Source organism: Prorops nasuta, unplaced genomic scaffold, assembly GCF_024137725.1.
Source record: "Prorops nasuta isolate Cenicafe-Biocafe unplaced genomic scaffold, Cenicafe_Pnas_1.2 PNAS00002, whole genome shotgun sequence".
Classification (NCBI taxonomy): Eukaryota; Metazoa; Arthropoda; class Insecta; order Hymenoptera; family Bethylidae; genus Prorops; species Prorops nasuta.
In genome coordinates this window covers 2,301,383-2,328,198 of record NW_027116799.1, presented here as the reverse complement: position 1 = coordinate 2,328,198, position 26,816 = coordinate 2,301,383, and the positions used below count along the sequence as shown (strand labels likewise).

Here is a 26,816-nt window from a genome sequence, read left to right as displayed (position 1 = left end):
GACCCTGGGGCGAAATTTTCCCACTTTATAAACCAAATCTGACCTTTCACGATTGCTGCATGCTATATATATTATATTGTATAGGAGCTTGTTTACACCCTCCGCGAGCTTCTCTCTCTCTCTCTCTCTTTCGTTTTTCAATCTGAAAAATCTTGGGAAAAATGCACACGGAGAAATCGTCGCTCGTATAGCTTTTATTCGGCATTCGGTGAATGTAAACACACGTATATGCATAGAATATTCCTCGATGCATTTATGTAGCCTTAATCAATTAATAAATGATATTGCGAGGCAAAGCAGAGGCATGGTGTACGTGGTCGGTGTCGCATACAGCATACAGCTCACTTGACATCCACGATGCTTCTAAGGATAATGTAATCGAGACTGACCTGATCCCTGCTCGATCAATTCAAATTATTATAAAATCTATATGATTGGTCCCTTTTTACAATAATATATATCATGGTAGTTTGTCCGAAAGTACTGAGGGAGAGAGATAGACAGCTCGAACTAGGGGTCGAGCGAGGGATATCATAGTCCGCAGCTGCATCGCAGCAAAATTGCCAGGCACAGCTCAGCTCGCGATTGTTACGATGCGAGCCGCGAGTGTCGCGCTAATTGCTCGGATGAAGAAATTGACCTATGTGTATGTATACGTTGAGCGAATGTTCTCAGCGAAATTGTTGCATCGCGATTAATGAATTTATTGGGGCCCGGTGCGGCGTAATTATTTGTCTGATCAGTCGAGCGTTGGTGTAAATATACATATGTATATACCTATATCCGAGGCAGAAGAAATAAGCTTCGTGCTCTACGCTGCATATAGACCCATGGTATATATATAGGTTCTTTCTTCCCACGCACAAAAGTTGACGAGAAAGCAACTATATAGCTAGCTGTTGTCTGGCCGGGGCACCTGCGTGGTGCGCCCTGGCCCCTATAACCCGCCCACCGCGCGGCGAGCACATTCTACAAACATTCCACTTTCCAAATATCCTCCATGTGCTGGACCAATGAATTTCTCTCTAGTATATACGTATATGTATGTACTATATATAGTAATATGCAAATGTCCAAACTCCTTAGCTTTCATATAGAATTCTCCAGTGATACATCTTTAAACACTTTTCCTTTGACCAACCAATTTGACTCTGTATACGAATGCATACATATACACATATGTACATTTGTATATATACATGAGCTCTCCTCTTTCATTGGATAATCGACTTTTACCGGATGTGTGACCACTTGTAGCTGAACCAAGTTGAAATGTTTCAGGTGCAGCCGTTATGTTTAAATTAAAAGATTGAAAGGGTCTATTTATGCGTTCCATTGATTCCCTCTATCCCGTTTCCTTTCGAAGGGTCGGCTTTATGCCGAAGCGCGAAACAACGGACAAAATGGAGCTATAGTATATGTATATATATAGATATATATAAATATGCGTTACCCAGTTTAAGTGGCTTTGCCGAACCGATAAAGGCCATCTGTAGGATGCGAGTGACACCTCAACTACGATATATTATAGACTTACAGTATGTACAAGACCAAGCATGTGCAAATTTAACAATTTTTACGACGATTTCGTAAGCAGTGTTCCAAAAGTACTGCAGCTACTAAATTGCACAACGAATAGTTGACATTTTCTGTTTTATGGCCGGTATATATTTATTCCACCATTTGGAATATGACATACTACTGATAATTTTCTAACAATTAACCCTAAAAAGTTTTTAACAGCAAATTTTAAAGATAGGTAGTGTGTTTTAATCGGTGTTTTTATAATGACGTGTATATATACACGTCACAAGCAATTTTGGAAACACTTTGGCGATGACGTTTACACACGTCATCGACAGTCAAAGGGTTAAAAGGTGAGAGGTGGGATTGTTGTTAATTTACCGATACCTGTACATTGTAGCGGAGCAGCTTCGGGAAATAGAGTAGAAGGCGTGAGAATAGATGTATGTGTGAGCAATTGATTGTATGCGTGTGAGGAGTTGTGTGGAATGTAAAACAGAAAAAAGAATATAGAAGGGGTTGTTAGGGGATGCTTGGTGTGAAAGGAACATCGCAAGGAGTGTGAAATAAATCAGAGCGGCGATTACAGTCTTACCGAGTAGACCTGTTTTAAAGCATCTCTAAATCCGAGCGAATATATATTTTAATAAAGCGTAGTTTGTATTTTCTTGTTATTAAACGTTTTTGAACTTTCACATTATAGATAAAGTGTTTATTTATTTCACGAACGGGTTACGTGAAAATGTAACAATATATATACATAGTTCGATGAATGTGGTTCTAATTTCCAACTTCCAACTTGTGTACCTATCCGCGTTGTTTTGCCTCCTGTTTGTACATATATATATATATATATATAGGACCTGTTCTCGATCGGGTAGAGCCGTCTCACCATATCCGGCAAGGACGCCGACACTGACGTCGCCACCGACGCCGCGACGCGATGGTTCGTTAGCTCGTATATGTATGCTATGTAGGTATATACATATTGAAAGATATATACGTATACATATGGCGTTGCAGTTGACGCTTTACCTGGACCTTACCTTACTACAGGGTGTACGACGGACGCGGCGATCTCAGAAAAATGTGCCGGGCCGCGAGCTTGATCGGTCCCATACAGGCCAGCGGCCAGCCCAGCCCAGCTCGCGTGCCAGCGGCCGGCGCCGTGTCTCGTTCGCAGCGTGTAGCCTCGTAAAAGCGACTCTGCACTGCATACATGTATTACACAAGCGCCTCGGTCACTTCCATGCGAGCTCCACTCTTACGCGTTCGAAATCAATGACGCCGCTCTATAAAAACATTACTATTGCGAGGGACCTTTTTTAATTTATCACTATACCAACACAATCTTCCATCTCTCACAGAAACTCAAATTTATTCCATCGCGCAGTGATGTACAAAGAAGGGAGTAAAAAATACATACAACGGTAGCTTTCGTTAGGCCTTTTATTTCTATATATATATATATATATATGTATATATAAATATATATATATTTTTTTAGTTTTTATTTGGGAATTTTCCGTTTACAATTCTTCTAGATAAAATTATAATATAACATAACACATGCAACGCCGCGTATATTAATTGTATAGTATAATCACTGTCGTTCTAGAAATAATAACAATAATATAGTAGTGAGACGATGATGGTAATAATAATATTATTATTTATTAGGCGAGATAACGCGTCTATACTCATTGTGTTTTGCTCGAGGGCTTAGAAAGCTTATAGGCTTTATGGTATGTACGTTGGTCATTCGAGTTATAAGCTGTAAAGGAGGGGGGAGAAAAATAGGTAAACTCTTGAGTAAAGATAAGTGGAAATAAGTGTAAGTGAGTAGGATGGAGGTATATATTGTCCAATCGTCAAATGAGTTAGCGATTTTCCTATCTATATATGTACGTTATACTAATATATGTATTATTCTTCGAGCATCCTAAAGATATTGAAAAATAGCTCTTTCTCGGGAGTACAAGACTCCTTCCAGGATAAAATCCTTAAAATAAACTTTTCTTCTTTCATGAGAAGATCTTCCTTATATTTCACTATCAATCATCATCTAAGACACAGAAGACACTTGGTAGAAAATTGTCTACTTTCGCGTTTGGTATAAAAACAGTTAAACATTGGAATGGCATTTCTCGTATAGACTATATTATATACATCGATAGCTCTATATATTCAACTATACACTTGGCGCAGTCTGTTAAAAGGGTAAGTTATATACGCTTGGACACACACATTTTTTCTTCGTCAACGACCGTGCTCGGACCATCGACCGATATACGCGCGAGTACATGCGTATATATTTTGATTCTCTTATCGGATTTCCGCACAGACGCGACGTTTTCAGCAGCGTGCTCGATTGATCGCAACGAGTAAATAAAATCGTTTTAATAAATACAATCGATATAGACTATATATATATATATATATATAAATAAATAATTTATAACGGTGGCGCGCGCGTGGGTCATCCGCATCGCGATCTAGGCCAGTGAGTGTCACATATATGGCATATCCGCCGGAAGGGGCACGCACAATTATTTAACCTCCTATATATGTATATCCACGCGCGGAAGAGAAATGGTAGGAGATGGCCGGCCACCACAGAAGAAATTCTTTCCTCCAAGTCCAACAATATGATTCACCGCGGGTCTAGAAGCGACCATGGAAAAACAGCACCATCTGCAGGATCATGCACCAACGTCCATCCTGCCCATGCACTAGAGCAGCCGCGAAGGCGCCAAGGGCCTTCTGCACCTGCAGGCTGCAGCCCACTGCCAAGTGCTGCGCGAGCTTCGATGCGGAACTCTCGGCTTGACGCGAGCCTTGTCGGCCCTTGTCCATGATAATCTGCGAATAGCCCCTCCCTCCCTCTAGCACCTCTTATCCGTATACTATATAACTCCCTCATCGGCACTTGTCGTCGAGATTAAAATGACGGAAGACTCCTTGGACTAGTTGCTAACTCGAACCAATCACGAGTTAATCGCTAAAAACAATAAAAAATAAAACAAACAAAAAACTCACCGAGCTTTTTTCTCGCTATGATCCTCGCGGCTTAAGCGGATTTTCCCTTATCGGAAGAATTCTCAGTGGCGCACACGCGCGCGCCTCGAAATTACCCACTTTTAAGGAAGATATTACAACGAAGCTGCTCGCTATTCGATTCTTCGTCTAATCAAGGAGAAATAAGGGAGAAGAAGGGCTTTCTCTCTTTTTAGTATATATATATATATACTACATGTATATGTCAGGATTATCGTTGAAGAAATGTACATATTTTTTATATTTACCAAGACCTGTCCCTCAAATCTATTCCAAGTAAATAACAAACCAAAAAAAAAATATTCCCAGAGTTAGCCTCTGAAAATAGAAAATTTTATAAACGTACCTCCTCAAGGGGTGTGTAGGGACTAAAAAATCTTTCGAGAAAGAAGCAAGTACCACGTTACGCGTCAAACGGCGAGGTGCGTAATTGCGTGATATACTCGCGAAGATCGAGCTGCCAAAGGGATCCGATATAATTAACTATGTAACTGGCAGCAATCGTTTGGGAAGCCATTAACACAAGACTCAGCAGCGCGACTATATAAGCGACTAATTGCCCGTTCGAACTCTATATTAATCAATTACAAAACTGTCCATCGACGGAACGATTTAATATATCTCGCGTTCCGTCCAGCACCATGCAAGCACCAACCTGGCGAATGACTCGCCAGTACTCACTAACCGATCTGTATATATATATAGACGTGTGTAAGGCTCTCTCTCTCCACTTTTATTACAATAATTATTCATGGTGATGAGCCCTGCGAACGATTATCTCACAGACGGAACCAGCGAAAATCTCCTCTCTTAAATTTCTCCTATATATCATACAAATATTCATAGAAAAAATAACGTTTTTTTTGGCTACCTTTATTCTCCTGAAGAAGGAAACTTGTCATGCTCTGCTTCTCCTACCCCCCCCCCCCCCAACACCCCTCCCGCTTCTCCTCCTTATTGGACCAAATAATCATTCGGTTTAGCCTAGCGTTAATTAGCTATTTAGGCTTTCGTGTTTATGTATAGCGAGGGTCACAGTGTGAAAGTTAGCATTTGCCTTTGATATATTGAGAACGCTGGTGGGAATGGAGAAGCTGGCCGAGGTGAAGCGATTATTGGCGATCGAGGGTACCGGCGAAAGACTCGAGTGACCGCATGGCATAGCGAAGGAGGAGGAGGAGGACTAGGAGGAAGAGGAGCGGTTCTCCCCGCGCACAGATGGCAAAGCAAACGGTGCATGGGCAAAGGACCATGCACTGGTAAGGGACCGCGCGCTCACAGCTAGGCCGGAGTATAGTCGTATATATATATATATATATACATAGTGATATAAAAAGTCTTGAAGGCGCCCCGATGACCTCGAGAAAGATGACCCCGGCCGGGAGATCGCGACGGTTCTCGACCAAATGCAAAGCGAGCCTTCGCGCGCTCCTTCGCTTATAATTCTGTTTCCTCCTTCCCCTCCCCTTTCCCCAACTGTTTCACACTCCAATCGTTATATGCAAATCCCTGAGCATTCTCAAAATTTCACACTTTATTGGCGAATAATGAATCATACGTCGATCGCGTCGTTCCACGTTCCATCGCGTGACGATCGATCGATTGAATATCGTCAGCGAAACAACAATTATTTATACCTATACATATATGTATATGATTTTACGCGAGAGACTCAAAGAGCCATCGAGCTATACGCGCGGAAGCCTGAGTCTCGTATGAGGTGGTGGGGGTAGGGTTCACGAGGATAAAACGGGAGAGACATGTACCATGTGGATGCAAAGTTTTCTTTAACAATTTGGTAGCCATGATATATATATATATATATATCGACTTTGCTCATAAGACCTTCTTTTCGAGAGTTTTTTCATTTGCACTTGTTCGAAAGGTCTTGTAGAAAAATTCATCATATTTCATCGAATTACAGAGATAAAGAGAATTTTACGCGTTGATGGGACGCGATTGTCGATATCTAATTGTTCGTCTTACATGTGGCGGAATATGTATAAAACCGCATGCTTCTTTCGAAGTAAGAGAATTTCATCGACTTAACTAATATCGTAGCGAGGTTCTATTCTTATAAGAAAATAGGTCGCAATTATGTTATTATATATATATATAGGAAAAACTCTCTCTATATATATATTATTGTATATCCTACCGCCGCGGAGATCGGCCGCGCTGCGTTCCGTCGTCATTGGCCGTTGCGTTGTTCTTAACAAAACATCGATCGTCCTCGCGACTGCCAGAACACGCGTGTACTATATGTAGTTATATATTATTCTACGATGATACGTACGTTATATTAGGAGCGAGGCGGCCGTTTACAAGTAACGATAGGAGGCGTGCAATTTTTTAGCAGTTTTACTGCTGCACTGAATTTTTCTTACGACGACCCAATAATCCATGCGCAAATAACTTTTTTCCTTGGTCGTAGTGGCGCGATGACCTCTACACACATATCTGCCACTCCTACGGTGTTCAACGTGTTAAGCTGACGCGTCGTGTCGCGTGTGGTCAAGATGTCGAAAGATATATATATATATATATATATATATATAACCGATGAGTTGAGAGAAGCCGTCGAATAAATCAGTCGTTGGAAATTCGAGTGTCCCGCGTGTATTCTCAAATGCTGTCCGATGCAACAGACATGGGCCTCTTGTAAACCGGAGCTGGAATTCGCGAGAGGCCTCTCTCGGTGCAGGAAGCCGATTTAGGGTCCTTTCTGGGGCTGTTCAGGATCTGGTTGTCATTTGGCAAAGCCTGTACCGTTCCATTGCCGTCTATCCAGGCTCTGGTGAAATCCATATTGCTGGCAGAGTCCTGTGCAGGATCGTTACCTTGATAATCCTTTATCAAGTCTTGCAGTTTCCTCATGACCAGCCGCTCGTCCTGAAGATGGCCAACCTTCTGGAGGATCTGCTCAAGAAGGGGGTTCGCCACTTTGGTGGGGGAGGATTGCAAGGACGATGAGGGAGGTTTGATCCTTCGACCATTCCTGTCGTACTGGGCTGATGAAGCAGGGGCACCGTTGACCGATGACCTTGGCAAACTTTGCCTGGCCGGATTCTTCCTGGCAAAGCTCGGCGTGGTCGCGCAGGTTCCTCCAGCTGTCAATACGGATTGACCCGCAGCTTGAGGGTTGAGAAAAGTGTCGGATTGCAAAGTGGGCCTCTGCCTGCAGCTCTGTCGCCCATTCCACGTGTTGGAGCCACAGCTTGGTGAGGCCCGTCTATGAGATTTCTCATGATTGGCGGAAGCCTTGCCGAGGCTTCCCGCCGGTGGTTTCCTCAGACTGTTCCTCGTCGTCCCTTTCTTCAGGGGACTTCCCTCCGGGCTCGAATTGCATTCCCTCTGAGGCGTTCTGCTACCGGAGCGGGAAGATGTTCGCGATACGTTGCTGCTCTCTCGTGGCATCCAGCTGCTACGTGCCGTATGTTCTCCGTCTTCTCCGGACGAAGACGCACTCTTGGCGCTTTTGGCGCTCTTGGAGCTCCTGCTCGGTGAGCCTGCACCAACAGGACTAGCATTTCCTACCTTCGTTTTTCTCAATCCTGTCTCGATACTCTCCGTCTCCACGCACGATCTTACCTCACTGGCCGTGCTGCTCTTCCCAGGTTGCTCTGCAATAAAGAAATAAACAAACAAACAATTTTTTATTTGATTCAATTCAAACGTATGTATAGCGAACACTGGGCAAAAAGATAATTAATATATTAGAGTGCCTTGGAAGGTTCTTAAGGTCAGCTATATAAAAATATGTAATTCCCCGTATAGGATGTTCCATTTTGGAATCTCAAGTTGACCTTATGACGTAATTTTTAAATAACATTTCAAAATGTTCCAAGACGAAGTGAATCACATAATCTTTTTCCCCCTCGACGTCACATAATTTTATTTGAAACTTTCTTTTCTTTTTCTAAATAAGCAAAGGAAAAGTTTATTCGGAGATGGTGATATTTTTGATCGACTCGCACTCGGTAAAATTATTCTATCATCTCGAGATTGTAATCTATAAATGAAGAGAAGGAAAGGAATTAAGGTACGCGAGATGAAGGTTTTTGCACGGCGATGATATTATCCAATGAAGAATAAATAAATTATTAATTATGCGTAGCTTTGGCGAATATTTTTCAATGTGCTGCTGTAACGTGCGTATATATACAATGACAATAAGTATCACGACTAATAATCGCTACATGTACCTATATAGGTAATGCGCTTGCTTCGTCGCCAAATTGGTCTCTGCGCGAGTCGAGCGCTTTCTCATTTTTTTCTTTTTTTAACATATCGCGTGGGCCAACGATTCGGGTTGACCCATGAATCGCGTTTCTCGCTCTCTTACGTCACATTTCTATAATAATCCGAGTGCGCGGATACTATATATATATCGAATAAAATTCACCTGTGCGAGGCAGTAATTCTCGAGACGCGGCTATAGATCTCTTAACCTACGTACGAACGAAAGAACGCGTGTGCGTTCCGTAACGGTTCTTTCGCAGAACCGCAAAATATTAGCCTTATTGTCATTATATATATAAAGAAATTTTGAATTTCCCATAATAATATCCAATTCGTATAATTTTCGCGAATGCAGCGTAGTATTCCAAACGATATAATACATAGTGAGATGATGCTGGCAGTCCGTATCGCGAGGGAGATTGTTGCAATTGTTCTCGAGGACAGGTTGTCAAAGTGAGTATATAGGTAACGCTGTGTGTGAGAGATCGCCCACGTATAATCGCTGCCGCACGACTAAATGTCAGCTATATGTATAGGTTTGCTGAGCGATTTTACAAGGTGGTTGCTATTACGCAGGTAGCTCGAACCTATATTGGGACTTGGGGGACTTGGGACCCTGGTCAACACACAGTATGTACATTAACACTGATGATAATCTATAGTGGTATATGTACATGCACATACTATCAGCGTCTTATATCGCGATCGTTACTTTCTATACATATATATTCTCTTTGACCAACTTTTTCCGAACTATTACCTACATTGCCATTACATTCCGGTACGCACTAGGCACTTCGCGTCGCGTTGCGTCCGCGGCACTAGCAGTAACAACATACCGAAGCATTTAAAAGTCGCGCCACCAGAAGCAGAGCTACCACATCATCTCCCAGCATTGCTGCCAACCCAGTTTCGTGCCGAATATCGAAATGGAGTGGAAAATGGATCGATCCTGACTATTGATTGAATCAAGAGGATCACACTCCTGTCATCCATCAATCAGAGCAATTGATTGGCCTAATATGCAAATAAGGAAAAGAAGGAACTGGATAAATCTGAGGAAGAGCCGGATGAAGGACCACTTTTTGTTACGCTGTCGACAGGGTTGTCGAGTGCCGATTTTCGCCGTGCTACCCATCGTTTTTGTAAGGAGCTCCTCACGAGTAGCCGAATCGGAGTTGAAGTGTCGCCGTGCAATTACAAATCACGGCCGCTACAGGACCTGCGGAAGTACAACCGGACCACCTTTTACCTTCCCTTGGTTCCCTTCTCGGATCTCTTTTTACCCTTCCGCCTAGCCCTTCCATTTACTCTTTCCCGTTACCCTTATTTTTCCGTCCCGACCCCATGTGTATGTGAAAGTGAGCCAAAAGAGTGAGTTGTATGATAAGTGAGCGTGAGTCCTGGCAGGGTGATCCGGAACTTGCTTTGTGTATTGCCCTCGAGAATAATTTCTTTCTTTTTTGTGTGAATAAAAATTCAGTTTTAGTTTTCTCGGGCTTAGTTTCTTTCGCCCGTTACAATATATATATAGATTGAATATTAATTTGGTCAACGCGAAGGGGGTGGCCCGAATTTGTCTGTCTTTAGGGAGGGACTGTCGCGCGTGTATTCGTATGGCATATTCGAATAAGAGAAAGAAGCTGTGCTAACCGGACGGTAAGAACTGCCTCAATCTGGTATAGTAAATAGTATAACCCTTGTCGATATGCAGATTTGAATTAGTTATCCGGCTTGTATACATACATATGTACAACACGATCGCGAAGCTACTGCGCAGCAGAGAAGTCAGCCACTCGCTGTTCTTCCTACAACTAAACCGCATAATATATCCCTCGTTGGATCTAATCGTGTAGGTATATATGTTTCAATCACGACTTTGCGGGTTTATATATATAGGTAAGAGCGCGCATCGACTAAGCCGATTTCGGTCAATTTATCGTAACCTTAAACACGCTATTGGATATATGCATGAATGTATACATAGGAGTGTGTATACCATATTGCTGTATTTATATAATGAAATTTGTGTGTATATAGGATGATATATATATATATATTATAATAATAGAAACACCAACTGTACGATTCCGCAACGATTGGCGAGTGCACGGGCGCAGTAGGCACGGGATGCGTCCCATTGGTGGTGGTCGTGGTGGTGGTAGTGGGTGGTTGCACTGCTCCCAAGCTACGGTATCCCTCGTCGGAGACCTCGCTGCAGTTGTCGGAATGCTCGGCCTCTCCGTTCGGCGGAGACTTGGAGTAGGAGGTTATACAGGGATTGGCAGTAAGGTCCTTGGAGAAATTGTCCATTTCTGCTTGTTCCTTAATGGCCGGAGGACTCGGGCTAGGGCTCGAGGTTGGTGTCGAACTTCTGCTGTTGCTCGATTCCTCGCCACATTTATAGTTGTAAATCGTTGCTTCGTACTTTGGGCTATCGTCCTTGTTCATCGCTCGTCGGGCTACACCCGCATCCACGACGTAACGCTTTTTAAATTCGTCCGGTACCTTGTTCCTCTCCTCATCCTTCCTCTTATCCTGCGAAACCAATATTCACGTTCCTTTCGTGAGAATTAAGCTTCCCCAACAATCTATACCGGAAATGAAATTTCACATACGAGTGCTCGTTCGATTCTAATTTATTCCGTGAATATGCTAATCGTGCTTAAACGTGCAGTAACGGTCGCTTTGACTTATCATAATACTCCAACGGAAACAGAGGAGATCGAGTTGGAGAATACGCTGCATATACATTAAATGGTTTATATCAACAAAATAGCCTCTATCGCGATGTTTATTTGTATATATTAGAAGGTACGTGTGTGCTGCTTGAGTTTTTCTAATTATAAAACGTGGTTGCGTTGTAGTATTTTATTTCTATTAATTGTATGTGTGTGTGTGTCGCGAACGTGCTTCCTAACGTATCATTAAAAAGGAAGCAGCATGGTCCGCGCAAGTACAAATTTATAGATTTGCAGTTTCTCTCTCTCTCTCTCTCTCTCTCTCTCTCTCTTTATATTTTGCTGGACACAATGGATTTTTTATAAGGATTAAAGGGTGAAGAAAAAAAAGAAGAGCGGAACAACTTGCCTTTTGTTCAAGATTTCGGGTTGTAGTGGTAGTTTTGACGAGCGGCTTGGTACGATCATCGGTCTGGGTCGACGGTGTTCCCTTGAAATCTAATTTAGGGTTAGGACTGGTGGATCTGCTGGAAGTTTGAAGATTCTTATGGGAGGATGGTGTCGGGGATCTTGATCTTTGCTTGATGAAGCTGTTCTGTTGGTGTCCAGGACTGTTGGGCAGCAACTTTTGCTGGGGCGTTGGACTCCTCGATCTGATCGTTCTCTTCTCCTCCGGCTGTCTCATTGGTGGTCCTGCACGATGCGGCGTTGGCGAACGCGATCGGTTGAACGACGACGCGTTCGCGTTCCTGCTCGCGTGCAAATGGTACGATTGCGGAGAGCCGAGCGCGTTCAACGAACCGACGCTCGAAGCTGAACTTCTTCTGGTCCTTGGAGGTGACCTGGGCCAACAAGAAGGAGGGTCATCCGGCTTCGATTAAACGCTAAATTACACACAATTATATTCTTCCCTAACTTCTTCATTCATTCCTCGCGATACTCGCGATTATCTTCAATTAAATAATCATCCGCACATAACTTGGAGAATATCGATTCGCATGCGACGACATGGTTGTTGCGAAAACGGCAAAAGAAAAAATCTACTGCACGTTACATGTATATAGTATAGGCTTTGTCGGCAGAGGTACACGTGGACCAAACTTTAAGGGATCCCACGAGAGGTGATTTTTAACAATTTCTCTTATAACGATGAGCTATATATATCGCTCGCTGTATTGGCATATATCAAAAATGTTTAATGAAAATTGCTGAAAATTTATCCGTCCCCAAAAGTTTGGACAGAGAGACATGACTGATACACCCGGCCTCTATATAGCCTTATACAATATATATACCATATATTCTTTTTTGACGTTAATAAACTCTGATAAGTCTATTGCTTACTTGAGTCAATCGCTTTACTTTGTCCGATGACATTTTTTCGCTCGTCTACAGATAATTACAATTAAGATATAAGTTTGTATATGAATGGGATATGTCAATATAAGAAGATGTGGGTGAGCCCGTCGTCTCGCAGACTCTTACCTTTCGTAGTGAACATGCGCCGTCCCAAGATCAAAGGAGCCACCGGCTTTCTGGATTAGCTTGGCTGATATCATTGAACGATGGGCTGTGAAATAATAAAGAGAAAAGTGTGTGAAAAGTTTTCTATGGCGAATAACGCATCGTGTTGAATTTTAAGAAAAATTCTAGTGTTTCGTATGGTTTTGATACATATGTGCAGTTAACGTACGACGTATGTATATACGTATCGATATATATTATTCATAGAGTTACATATAAATAAAGTACTGTGTGTGCACACACATCTATATATATATATATATATGTACTTACAAGTTCTACAACGGCATGGATCGTGCTTGTCGAGATAATGGCTTAGCGTGTCCCAGCCTCCGCCAACCCTGACCATCACGTGGCTTCGCAGGATTCTCACGAAAATCAGAACCTTCGTGTCGCCGATCCGGTATTTTCCCTCGGACACGCGAATCATCGGGAATTGAGTTGGACAGGTGCAACGCTCCACCAAATCGCGTACCTGCGACAGCAAAAACATCAAAGGATATAGTAAGGAAATTCCACAGATTCCATCCTCTTCGATCCCCTTTCCCACTCATTAATTCAATTAATTGCATCTTTTCATTTCCGCCTGTACTATATACATATATAAATATTTCTGGATTGCGATATTCGATTAATCCGCAATCTCATCATGCAGATTCGTTTACGCGTTAGGCTTGCTTCTACCTGCTTCCACTTTGCAGCTATGATCCCACTGCACTTTTCTCTCAGCTCCAATTCAGACGAATAATATCTTTGGCATCGATCTTCACTCGTAATAGAGCTAGGTTGCTGCGGTGGCCGCTTGATAATTGTATTGGAAAAACCAGCGACACACATGCACTATCGCCTGTTTCTACACTATACATATATAATTATACTATATTAGTGTTTCGCGCTTTCTTCTCATCTGTTATAACGATCCTACCATTTCTACAGAAAATAAAATACGTATATATATTTATACCTATATGTATAGGTAAGGTGCGGGGTGCGGCTTTCCACTAAACGCGCCATTCAATTAAGGCGCCGCGCCGGATCATCTCTCAATTATAACGGAAGCGCGCTGGACTCCTTAATCCTATATAAACAAATCTATTAACCAGTAATTTCGTTCCCCACAATATCGTTTTCATTCAGTACATGGTTAAACGCGGAAGACTCGATAAATGTAAAATAATAATAATAGCAATAATAATAAGAAAATTATATTATATGCTACAGTTATATGAGTTTTCATTATGAAATAATTGTGGCCAATGTTATTTTTGTTTAACGAGATCTCGACATTTATTATATCGAGGGCCTTATTTTGGGGTGACGTAAGATCAGTGTTGTACGTCACACTTGGAAACACGTGGCCGAATATACAGGGTGTATCACCGAAGAGACGCACTAGAAATGGAATATAAAAATTCATTTATCATCATAAATATAAAAGATATTAATTTTTTATATAGGATATTTTTGATTGCAAATTCAAAGGAGCTTCAAAAATGTCATGCACAACAAATTTTTATCTCTTATATTTACAGAGATAAATGAATTTTTATGTTCCATTTCTGGTGCGCCTTCGGTGATACACGTTCTGTATATATATATATATATATAGCGTAGAGTTGAATCTCGGGATTGCCGATTCGCGCGATGGCATCGATGATTTATTAACGAATCCCGGGAAGTCAGGAATATTCCTCGCTTTTCGTGCCGCGCCGTGCCGCGCGCCAAGTCAATTTAATATCGGTCCTCCATAATAGGCCGTTGTCCTTCTCCCTGTTTACAACTTGGCGCACTTTCGTTCTTTCGCAATTAATAATCTATCCGGCCGTTACGGGGTGAAAGTAGATTTTTCCTATTTCTTTATTATCCTCGACTCTCTTTTATCTAACAAATATTTTCCTATAAATGCTCTGCTCGTTTCACCCCTGTTATGAATATATACACATATACAGGGTGAGGCACTTAAGCCGCCCCAGAATACGAATGCCGAAAGAGGTGTATCTCTTTAACTATAACAGATATTCAATTTTTCCATAGGACATTTTCGAAGCCTCTTGTTATTTGCTTTCAGAAAGGTTCTATGCAAAAATTGAATATCTTTTATAGGTGAAGAGATACGCGCCTTTCTGCATCCATATTCTGGGGCGGCTTAAGTGCCTCACCCTGTATAAATATATATTATATAGAGGCGACACTCGACTCGCGCAAAGGCTAATGCGACGCAATCAATATCTTTTCGCATCGTTCGTTTATTTCCATAGTTGGGTCCAGTTGAGGAGCCAACTTTTACACTTGACACGACACACAGCCTGCTCCTTCTCCCCGTCCCATCCTTCCGTCCGTTCGTCCGTCGATCACTACTATAGTCACCATCGTTCGGCAGGCCGTTGGCCGTATCAACGATCGCGATAATATACTATATGCATAGAGAGAGAAATGATTATAATAATAGAGCAACACGTCGCTCTGCCCACTCACTCTTGCAAAATCTGCCAGTAGATATACTTTTCAATCGGTAAAAGCGTTGTATAAACGCTTAATATATATCCAAGTTAAGGCTTGATTGTCGGTCGGTAAACTCTGTATTGTACGATGCAGGTTGGGACTGAACTATATACGCAATTGCGATACGATGCGATGCGATGACCAAGTGGCGGGGCTGCAAGCAGCATCATATCAGTTGCAGCTGAGCGATCGCCTCGATCTCGCATCGTAAAGTCCAGTCAATATTAAATTATAAGAGGGAGACCGGCGAGATGTTCCTTTTCTCCTTTACAGGTATATGTATATGGGGGAAGGAGCTGCGTGGAAAAGGTGAATCTATCAGCAGCGAGCCTATATATATACCTGTATAGGTATATATAATAAAGCAATGTTAGGGCGATAGGCTGATCGATTGGGCAATTTTGATGAATCAGTTGCATGTGCTTTTCGCTATACCATATATCTATGTAGGTATACATTTCCTATTGCACTGATATGACAATAAGGCAGCTAGAGTGTAGAAGCGACCGCGCGACGCATAGTCTCTAGCACCTGCACGAGTGCTCTTATTTCATCCTCCTAAGTTTTAAGAAAACGGCCCAACAGAGTGGCTCTGGCGTTTTATATCTATAACGCGCGCGCATACATGCTCGCTTTATTCGCACCTATATAAATTATTTGGATAAAAGTGCAGCAATAAGCATATAATAAGGTAGATACTCTGTATAGCTGTGCGTGTCAGTGGAATTCTGCACGTATCCAACTGAATGTTCCAATGGGATAAATTTTGAGTCGGCCGATCCTTTCGATCGCGTTCGACCTCGTCTCTTGCTTTTGCGACAGAGCCATTGTCTACGTGCCGTTGACTTTGTAGGCTGTGCATTTCCTGCACTGGAATACGTGTCGCGAATATACAATCCTCAGGCTAATTACGTTGGGGAATCGTATGTACGTGCGTACGTGCATGCCTATCCCGAAAGCTATAAGGCTGTTGCAGCAGCTTTATATATGTATACCTATTACATAGCGGCCGCTTGTGCGCAGAAGAAGGAAGAAGAAAGGAATATCCCCCATGCATGCAACTGCAACTTGGACGAGCAGTTATTAAAAAATTCATAGAGAGTTTTCTTCTTCTTTAATTTCTTTCCATGGCTTATTACTTCCGATGGAATTGTCCCATGTACCACTGCTACGTCCTATCTTTCCACTTTACGAGCGCGGCCTACGTTCGACTCCCTCAATTATCTACGATCCTCTCTATTTGCATTTACAGCGTTGAAATCCCACTTGATGTCGTGCTGTTACTGTTACTGCTGCTACTTCCTGCGCATCGATCTCTAGCAGTTTGCTCAAAGTTTGTTGTGGAAATAAATAGGAACTTAATGATCTCGATGATAGGAATATGTCAGAATCAAATCCGACCAATAAAAATAATCCTTTTCAACTCTCATATAGCATATCGAAAATCGAAACATCTTTTACCGATGAAAAATTTTAGTTAAGATAATCTGCTAGAACATTAGGAACATGAGCTTTTTTCAGGCCTGCAAACTCGCTCGTTTAAACATTCTCAGGCCAAGAACAAGAAAATAGAATGAAAAATGTGAGAAAAGATTTTGTTGTGGTAAAAAAAAAAATCGACTCAACGAAGACAAATGTTTTTTTTACTGTTCTACAGACTCGCAAGTTTGGTTATGCGTTAAACAAAAAGATAAAAATATATAGATATATTATATTTATATTCTTCTTTATATAATTATTTACAAAAATTCAGCTCATTAGGCTTAAAGCACGGCCAAACTATTTTGTTTCGCTCGAAAAAGCTTGCATATATTCTTCAAAATAATTGCAAGATTTGTTTCATTGAAATTTGTTGTCGGTCTCTTGGGTCCCCTAAAAGAGCTGATAAAGAATCCAAGAGAGAATAGTTGGTTCGTTTCATAAAACGTGCTCGATATATAATTAACTGTTCAAAATGGGATCCTATACATATGCAGCCATAGTAAGAAGAATATTTTTAAATCATTCGCGTGCGGATATATTGCATAGTTTTCTCAACTCTCTACATATCGATTTGCTCTTCAATTATTCCTACCCCCCTACCGGGGGGGATAGGAATAGAAAGATTGAAAAGTTTAGCAACATCCTCCTCGATCGGGTTTTGCAGCTATATGATTAGATGGATGTACAGCAGCAGCAGCAGCTCCCACACGTCGCTCGACTGCATGTGTATTACAGCGAATCAACGTTGAAGGGACAATTGCGTTTCATCCGAGTAATTCCGGTAATTCAAATGCTTCCTATAAGGATGGATCGGATATTGCATATATATATATATATATATATATATATATATATATATAGTTGCATGTTCTTGAGCGGGGGAGTATATAGTGTACTTTTTTATCTATATAGAATGTATACATGCACACGTACACAATTAGTATACATACATATATCGATCGGCTTGCCGAGACAAATCGTACACGCATCGGCACGGCGCAGCGGCGGCGGCAGCGGCGCATTGCAGGTGAGAGAGCGGACAGGATGAATGGTTATGATGCTATAATGCAAGGTCGTTTGCGCGGCTCTTACGTAATCTCTGGCCTAACCTAACCCGATGTGATACGGAATACGCTCGTTAACTACCGCCGCGCCATCCTTGCGTACGCTTATGGTGAACGGGGGCTCGCAAGCAGCAAGCTATATGTATATCTGTGCGCGTCCACGTCTAAACGATAGCGGACGAATTTTTCAGATTCTAAGCGTATCGGATCGACTGCGACAAACTATAGCATCTGTTATATCCGTGAATGAGCGCCCTTACAATTCACAGCTATAGCTTTATCAAGCTCCGTATATATACGCGTGTCGTAATACTTGTATCATATTATGTTTATTATGCGTCGATTGTGTGATATTCCCTATATATTTATAGATGTAGGTATACACAATCCATAACTTTCGAAATTCAAGATTGAGAGAAGGAGAAAAAGTTTTGGAGACTGGGTCGAGCGGCTCATCGAAAATGAAGAAATCAAAGGTGAATTATTTAAAAAAGATTAAGTAGCCGAGTATGTACATACTATGCTAGCCGGTCAACGTCTCTTATTCTCTCTTTCGCCATCAAAACAATGGATTTATGAACAAATGAGCCATCTCGCGCTGGACAAAAGTTTTTCACTCGACGAGTTGTACAGGGTTCATTAGATAAAATCACCCTGCATACCATGAACACAAAATTCTAGTAAACTATTCGTAACTGGAAAAGAAAGCAATCTGTTATTTCTCTCATTAAAGAGAAACACACACATATTTCCCAATGCAAATCGATGAGAAAGCTTCGAAAAGATCCGGTACAAAAAGTTAGTATCTGTTATACAGCGACGTTACCAAAATTTTCTGTAGTGGATCCTGCATATGTGTATGCAATAGTGGTCATACTATATAATTCAGAGGATACCACTTTTTTAACATAACATTCATAAATAAAATGTAAAAATAATAAGGGAAAGGCGATTTTAGAACGATCTGCAGTTTTTTAGTCGAAATGTTTCAACGTTTTTTGAAACTATAAAGAATTAAACGATTGTTTCTTAGCAACTTTAAATTGCTATATAACTTATAAGATGTATCTATAGTCAATTTTAATGGGATTTTACAAAAAATTCTTATAGTGAATTATTATATCTCGTATAAAGCACGCATTTTGATTTCTATGTAAACATATATTGTCATGCAACTTCGCAAAATGATATTTTATTTTCGATGAACGCTGAATCATGCATGTAAACTTAATTGTAAACTGCGTGATCCTTTTTTAAATCCCCTAGCTCCTTTTTGATTTATTTTGTCGCCTGATTTGTGGAAGATAGGTTGAAAAGAGTAAGAAGTTCCCTTAATATTATTCGGCCAGCAATTCTGTGTATAGCCGAATTTAAATATGGGCGGTGTTACGTCTAGTGTGCTTGCTTATATGCGTGACATTTGCCACGATTACTACTAGTTTCTTCTTTATTTATAGTAAAAGAGTTTATTTGTACTCCCTAATATATAATAAACGCGCGGGGGCGGGCGGCCGGTCCGTCTCTCTCTCTCTCTCTCTCTCTCTTTCGCTCGACTCATGGAAAATTTGCATGGTATTTTATAAATGCGTTGCAGCACCGAGGCATCGATAAATCTGTATAATCATTACTTTGGATAAACTTTATTGCAAAGTATATAGGTATATGTATTCATTTATGCTATAGCCCGTCCAGTCTGCCTATTTAGGTATCTTCCTTATCCGTAATTCTTTCATCAATCAACATCTCGAATGGTCCCATACGTGTTGCAAGATTTATTTAACGCTTCCAGAGTAATAATAGCGTGGTACTCGATTTTTAATTAGGGATGCGAGGAGGTCGTTTCTCGTTTATATTCAGAGGTGCATATACGTATGCGCGATCCAGTTCTTTCGATTGGCTTATAATTTTAATTTTTGCGATCATCTCGAGCATTTTCAAGATATATATATATATATATAACGATTGAAGTTTGCTTCAATGCATGCAGCAACCCTCTTGCTGAGATTCAACGAAGGAGCTTCTTTCTCAGCCGCGGGCTGGACTGGATTGGCCATCCGTGCGCGATGACCAAGCAATAATCAATTGGCAGCATTGCACCTTATATGTTTTGCGGCAGAATCGATTTTCCCGTCGAGTTTAATTCCCCCTTAAACGCTGCTCAGCTTAGAGCTGCAGCGCGCTGTTATATAGTATTATAAGGGATTTCGACGAAAGGCCAATGACCAAGGAAAGTCGTGCAGAAAACTTGAGGAAGCTCGTTAAGGGATATAGCGTTACTCTTTCCTTACAATTAACTTCTCGATCGCGCATTTTGCCCTTCGTTAGAGTTTTATCTTTTATTTAATACCATAAATATATATAAATATTTACACCTAAATATGTGTGTTTCATTCGTTCATTGCGAGAGCCGAAAACTTTCCGAGTCGGTCAAGATCGAGAGCCTTGTAAGAAGGAAAAAAGCATTGAGTTGCACCATCATATATATATATATATATATAGGTTTTCTCACAGTATCGAAATGAGCTGATCGGTCGCGATACAAAAAGATCGAGCGACTCGATTGGAGGGAGAACCTGGCTGGAGAGAACGTGTCCTGTCGGTGTCTTCCGGCATCTTACAAGAAACGGGGGAGGACTCTCACCCCCTCCTCCTCCTCACTCTTTCTCTCGACTGCAGTTCGCGGAGAAAAAGTTGCTGTTGTGTTGGATACTCCAAGTCGCTCTCACGTTATTAGCTAATCGCTGCTATACGATCTCGACGTCAGGAGAGAGAAAGAGAGAGAAGCTTATCAAACGCTGAAAGAAGACTCATACAATTTTTTATTGTGTATAGCACACAGAGTGATTATATATACATATATATATATATATATATAGTATATTATAGATCCGAGTTGCATTAGTTAATCGGTAGGAGAGCTGTTCTGTTCTCCTGCAACGGCTGCAGCTAGCATGTAGATTTGCTGGTCGGTCGAAGAGAAAGTGATGGAACAGCCCAAGCTTCGGACATCCTGATCAGTATCTATATATTTATATATATATAATATATATATATATATGTATAGACTTTATCATCACAGGCAGATCTGCGTCCTCCTCCGGGACTCTAGCCCGTGGGAAGCGGAGAATCTTGATATTGAGATAAAGCCCATGCAGCCATACACCCCGTTCTTTCCTTCCTTCCTTCCTTGCTTTCTTCGTTATATGCTATCAAGCAGCTGCCATGCTTTATTTATCGCATAGACGCAATATTTACTAAATTTTTCGGGCAATATCAATATATAATATACATATTTACGTAATACATATACATATACCTAGGCTATAGGTAAGTAATAGCTGCAAATCCAAAAGTTATATATTTTAACACGTGCAAAACCTTGTGCAGTCATTTTGTAAATGCTGCACTTATGTTGTACCGTGCGCTGCATGTTTTTCATCATTATAAATTCATTAATATATATACATTACAAGGTACGCTCGGTGTTCTAGAGGAATAAAAAGTGTCATTTATACCTACATATATGTATATTACAAGGAATCTCTCCGCCGTGACTTGTAAATTCCTCGAATCTCTCCTAACTCCTTCGCAAATTATTACATAAATTATTTTACAACGCAGCGTGATGCAGCCTAGCTCGAATTTGACTTGGACTTGGACTTGGTCTTGGACTTACGAGCTAATTTAATAGCACGAGTAGCATGAAAGGTTAGTCACCGCTGTCGCCATATTTTGGCTCCCGAGTTGACTCATCGTTATGACTTTTACCGCTCTCCTACGTATATGTACCGTGCACGCGAAATACCCACGTGATTTGAGAGCCTCTCTAGCAATTATCAATTTGCCATTTATTAGTATATATACATATATATGTGTAGATAAATTTTTGCCAAAATGCCGAAGAAACGGACGATCGATCAAACAGAAATTCGAAATTGCATGCGCTCTAAAAGTTTCTGCAATTTTACTTTCGATATGAAACGTTGTTGATGACGAATGCAAATTGAACGCGCAGGCATCTCGAGCAGAAGGACTCGATTGCATATTAATTAAATCGCGAGCGCGTGCGGCAGCTGCAACTCAACAAGTTCTTTTCTCACTTTGCATCCACAAACTGATAAAACGGATTATTATTTTCCACGTAATCTCAATTATATCTCTTTCTTTAGGAAAACTTGAATCATCCATGATGCAGCCTAAAGCTTTTATAACCATGCGGATTAGACGTTGTTTTCAAACACGTTTCAAGCTATCTCTGCTGATGTATTATCGCACTAGATAATACAGAATGTAACCGAAAGAAAATTCCTTAAAAGTCTACTAGAATGCGATAAAAGAAGATGCGATTCAATGCTTCCGATGATTTTTCTGCTAGGTATATAGATATAATAAAGCTATTATACGTTTGAAACTTGTACATTTTTGAGTTTAGTTTTTCTTGGATTTAGATAAGACGAGGATGATCATCCTTATCCACGTGAATCAATAATGCCCGAAGATGATTAAATGTAAAGTTCTGATAAGGTATATTGGACTGGTTCGGTGGTATCTATATATATAGCTCTCCTTTTTTTGTCGATCAGTATATATATATATATATATATAATTTCTGCTGCATAACAATATAATAAAAGCTGCAGCTTTCCTTGTAGACTGCATGCGTAGACGGCTGGTATGTATATATGTTTAGGCAGAGTGGTAGATGCAGCGTGCGAGAAAAAGACGAGGTTTCTCGTGTATACATATATAGGGATGAGGGGAGGGGGTGTGCGTGGGCGGGCCACTCCTTATTGCCGCTCGCTAGCGCTAGCGCGCGCACACGAACGACTTTTAATGATCATCTCGATTTATCGATGCGACGCGATCCTAATTAGCATGTCGCGATCCCTATAGAATCATAATTTTTATGCAATGCGCATCCTATTGGTCCGGCCAGGCTCTCTTATTCCTATACATATATACCTGGTGCGCTATTCTCTCGCGAGGATGGATGGAAGAGCAGTGCGCAGGTGCGCAGCCGAGCAGAGGCTGCCAGCGGTCGCGCTCGATGCTCCCCATTCTCGCTGTGCGATTCGTATGTATGTATAGAAATCTTTAAAAAATGGTGATACTTACTACATATGTTTTAGAATGTCAATATATTTTTATTCAAATGATATTTCAATTAATCCATAAGCAAACAATTAATATAGTACCACGTGCAATTTGTTACAATCGACAGCTGCACAGAGGGGTCAATTGTAACACACACCGATTTTCAATTGTAAAATGTGCATAATTCCCATAGTGCATGGATAAAAAAATAGTTGAAGATACTTGGGTAAACAGAGCATGTTATCTAAAGCTCAACATGCAGTAAAAAATGAAATTTACTTGTAAATAATCAAAATATATAACCGCCATTGACTGTTTTATAAAAATAAAATTCTTTTTACGAAAATTATTTTGATTTCTTGTAATCTTTGAACATTTATTTGATCTGAACGATACTTATTGCAATATGTAATGGAGATACTGATGGAGCGATAGAAACATTTATTGATTGTCCTATTCTGCAATTAGCATGGTACAATCGACACCAGTTTATTTATTACAATTGACCCCACACGTTCCAAATTATTGCGTACTAAAATTTAGCCAAAATAATTTCATATTTAACAATCGTTTGACATTGAAAAATTTATTTAAAGAAATGGTGATTTCAGTCATATATTGAATTTTAATATTTACACAATAGTAACTGGGAAATTCAAAGTTAAAGAGCAAGCTAAACAATTACAAAATAGTACAGAAAACTGTTTTTGTCATTTCTACATAAACAGCGGCTTAACATTGGCAGTTCTAAACTATTGCAATTACAGCGTCTTGTAGTATTCAAGAAAGGTACTAAACGACATTAAATTTCATTAAAGAACCGAGCTATAAATTTGAATGTTACAATTGCCGCCGGTCTTCCCTATAGATAGCATGCACTCTAATTTACATACAGATTTGTAGATATACATATATATAGTGTCTTTCTGGTTGATTTTATTCAAGAACGAACATGCACACATGGTGAGAAAATACCTACCCAAGCAAGTATCAACAAGTATCATTTTCAATGAAATTGCTTTTTCTGAGAGAAGCAATGAAAGAAATGAGTTGTTTTGGGACTCTCGTGCCATCGGAGAAAATTCCTTTGGAATTCTTGAAACGTTACACAGATCTTTCGAAAGAATTCCGTTTGATAGCTGAGGTTAGGAAGTACCTATATGTATATACTACTGTCATGCACGTACGCAACTAGTAATAACTGCAGGGCATCGATCCTTCGCTCAAAGCACAAAACTTCAATATTGCGAATTTTCTTTCTATTCGCCGCGTCTAATCGGCTACAAATAAGATTTTTAACTTCTATTTCTCTTTGTTGTTATTGAATAGGAATTTTGCAGGGTCGTTGTGAAATTATTTTTCAAGTAAGATATACGAATTTCGAAAGGAAGGTATAATTATTGTAAAAGGCGTGTTCTTGATCGAGGAAAGAAAGAAGAGAAAGGAGAGCGAGGAAGCGAGGAAGCTTTCTATAGGAGAGCTTGCGCCGTCGTGTATTGATTGCGGAGAGCCAAGAGAGAGAGAGAGAGAGAGAGAGAGAGAGAGAGAGAGAGAGAGAGAGAGAGACGACTACGGGCTACGGACTACGCGGACTACACGGAGACGAACTACGGTGTACCGGGTGTTCAAAGCTGTGTACGAATACTAGGGCTCTCTAGGTTGCGTGTCGGGACCGCCGCTGCGGCCGAGACACTCTCGTTCCTTTTCCTATTCAGCCAACTCGATTCATCAGTCTCGCAGTACAACGACTAACCCCGCCAACCCCACCAAACACCAACCTCGAGTCAACGGCAAGGGCTATAAAAGCAATTCGGCACCTGCAGAATTTACCTGTCACGCGTTCCTTCCTAAACTATAAAGCGCGAGCCACTCGAACGATAATATACTGTTAGCAAGCATAAAATTCCACTGGAAATAGAGATCAATCTGTTCCCGTCCGTAAGACGTTTCAAAAATAACCACATCCACTTGCCATAAAACTATAAAAAGACGATCTGCTGTCCAATATAGCGATTCCATTTCTTCTTCTTTTTCTTATTATAATTTTCTGCTGCGGCAAATATATGTAAACCGAGAGAGAGAGAGAGAGAGACTGAGAGAAGTTGAGGGGAAATTGGACGATAAATTTGCGTAAATTGTATATAAAGATAAGATGTTATAATGTTTCGACAGAATTTATGAATGTTGAAATTTATTGGAATGCAATGGGACGTGTGGCAAAACCCTATCGATTTTCTTGATCAAATGTGCTAGTATACTAATATAATATAGATGCAGCTGGTTGAGTTGATTCCCGAGCACACCTGCAACACGAGAAGCTACAAGAAGGTGATTAGTTTCTGTGGCGGAAAACCAATTGGAATGTCGCTTGATTTCTATTAATGGCCCTTGTCGTCGTTATCATGGTTGTAGGATTTAATCGTCTCTCTCTCTCCCCCCACCCCATGCGTTGTCCTTAATTCTTCTTCAGCGAGTTATTATAAACGTCGGTATATAAACTGGCAGTTGACGTGACATAAGCGAATACAATCAAGTGCAGCTAGCTGGAAAAATTAGTTGGTAATTGTAAAGTATCTCCGACTACGAAATATATACCTGTATGTGCATATAAGAGCAATGAAACTTATGGAAAATCAAATGTGTAAAAGAGTCATTTAACAAGTTAATTGGCCTTGGATAACTCGGATTCTTCACTAATGAGTATTTTCTCAATCATGTATAAGCTACTATAAGTAGAATAGGTGCGTGTATATATTCTATGGGACAAAGACGATAAAGTTGGCAGACTGCAGGTCAGGCGATATGGCCGAGTCAGCCGGGATTAGTCGGGACTCGGGAGTCGGGAGACGATTCGACGTCTTTCGGGGAGGGCGCACTGCGCACGCGTACGCTTCGCGAATACAAAGCTTGGAATTCCTTGCTGGTTACTGCATAGGCAGGCAGGTAAATGGCTCGGCTTCGATCGTTCCATTCAAATCGGCTCGGTTGGTCGCCGCTCGGTCGCGTCCGTCGGTTCCGACTTGCTTCTCGGGGTTTCCCGCGCGGATTCCAGTTCTTCCGACTTTTGCTCAATCAACGCCGTTTAGAAGCACTTGCGGTGCACACTTTATTGGAATAACCTAGATGTTACCGATCGAAACTGTCACTTGTATACAGTAACTGTACACCCAGAAAAGTCCATATTTCTCCCTCCCCTCGCAATCTCCGATCTAACCAGGAGAATCGCGCATGTAAAAATCATTAATATTTCCACGGTTAGATATATATATCCTCATCCCTTATGTTTGAACCCCTTACCATTTTTGCCACGTCGCGCCGCCGTTCCAACTTACGCAATGACAACGATGCCTGCGTAATACTGAGTACGTTGTCAAGTCTACTCGCATGGTCGTGCCATCTACATATAGGCATATATGTACATATAAATGGTAAAACTTATTATGTTTCCAGACTTTTAATTGCGATGTTACTCTGACAGTCTGGAGAAAAATATCGATGGCCCGTGATTGACCCACTAGTTTTCCCAATTATCTTTTTCCTGTAAGAGATCCGAATTAAGAGAAACGGTGCGAGAGCAAATTGTCAAGTTTCCAATATTGGAACGATTTCTTCCTTCAACGTCGCGCGGATGTTTACTCCTGCGCGA

General features: G+C 40.9%; 1 protein-coding gene across 2 annotated transcripts in view; it reads right to left on the bottom strand.

Annotated features, from left to right (window-relative positions):
• Nucleotides 1–2,959: 2,959 nt before the first annotated feature.
• The window catches only part of LOC136778258 (GAS2-like protein pickled eggs), a 56,989-nt gene continuing 33,132 nt past the window's right edge, over nucleotides 2,960–26,816 (bottom strand). For both annotated transcript variants that reach the window (XM_066734943.1, XM_066734951.1), the window contains 5 exons: nucleotides 13,302–13,503; nucleotides 12,990–13,074; nucleotides 11,914–12,346; nucleotides 10,905–11,361; nucleotides 2,960–8,204 (listed from right to left, as the gene is read on the bottom strand). In XM_066734943.1, the coding sequence (XP_066591040.1) occupies nucleotides 7,207–8,204; nucleotides 10,905–11,361; nucleotides 11,914–12,346; nucleotides 12,990–13,074; nucleotides 13,302–13,503 (2,175 nt within the window). In that variant the 3' untranslated portion in view covers nucleotides 2,960–7,206. The remainder of the gene's footprint in view (nucleotides 8,205–10,904; nucleotides 11,362–11,913; nucleotides 12,347–12,989; nucleotides 13,075–13,301; nucleotides 13,504–26,816) is intronic.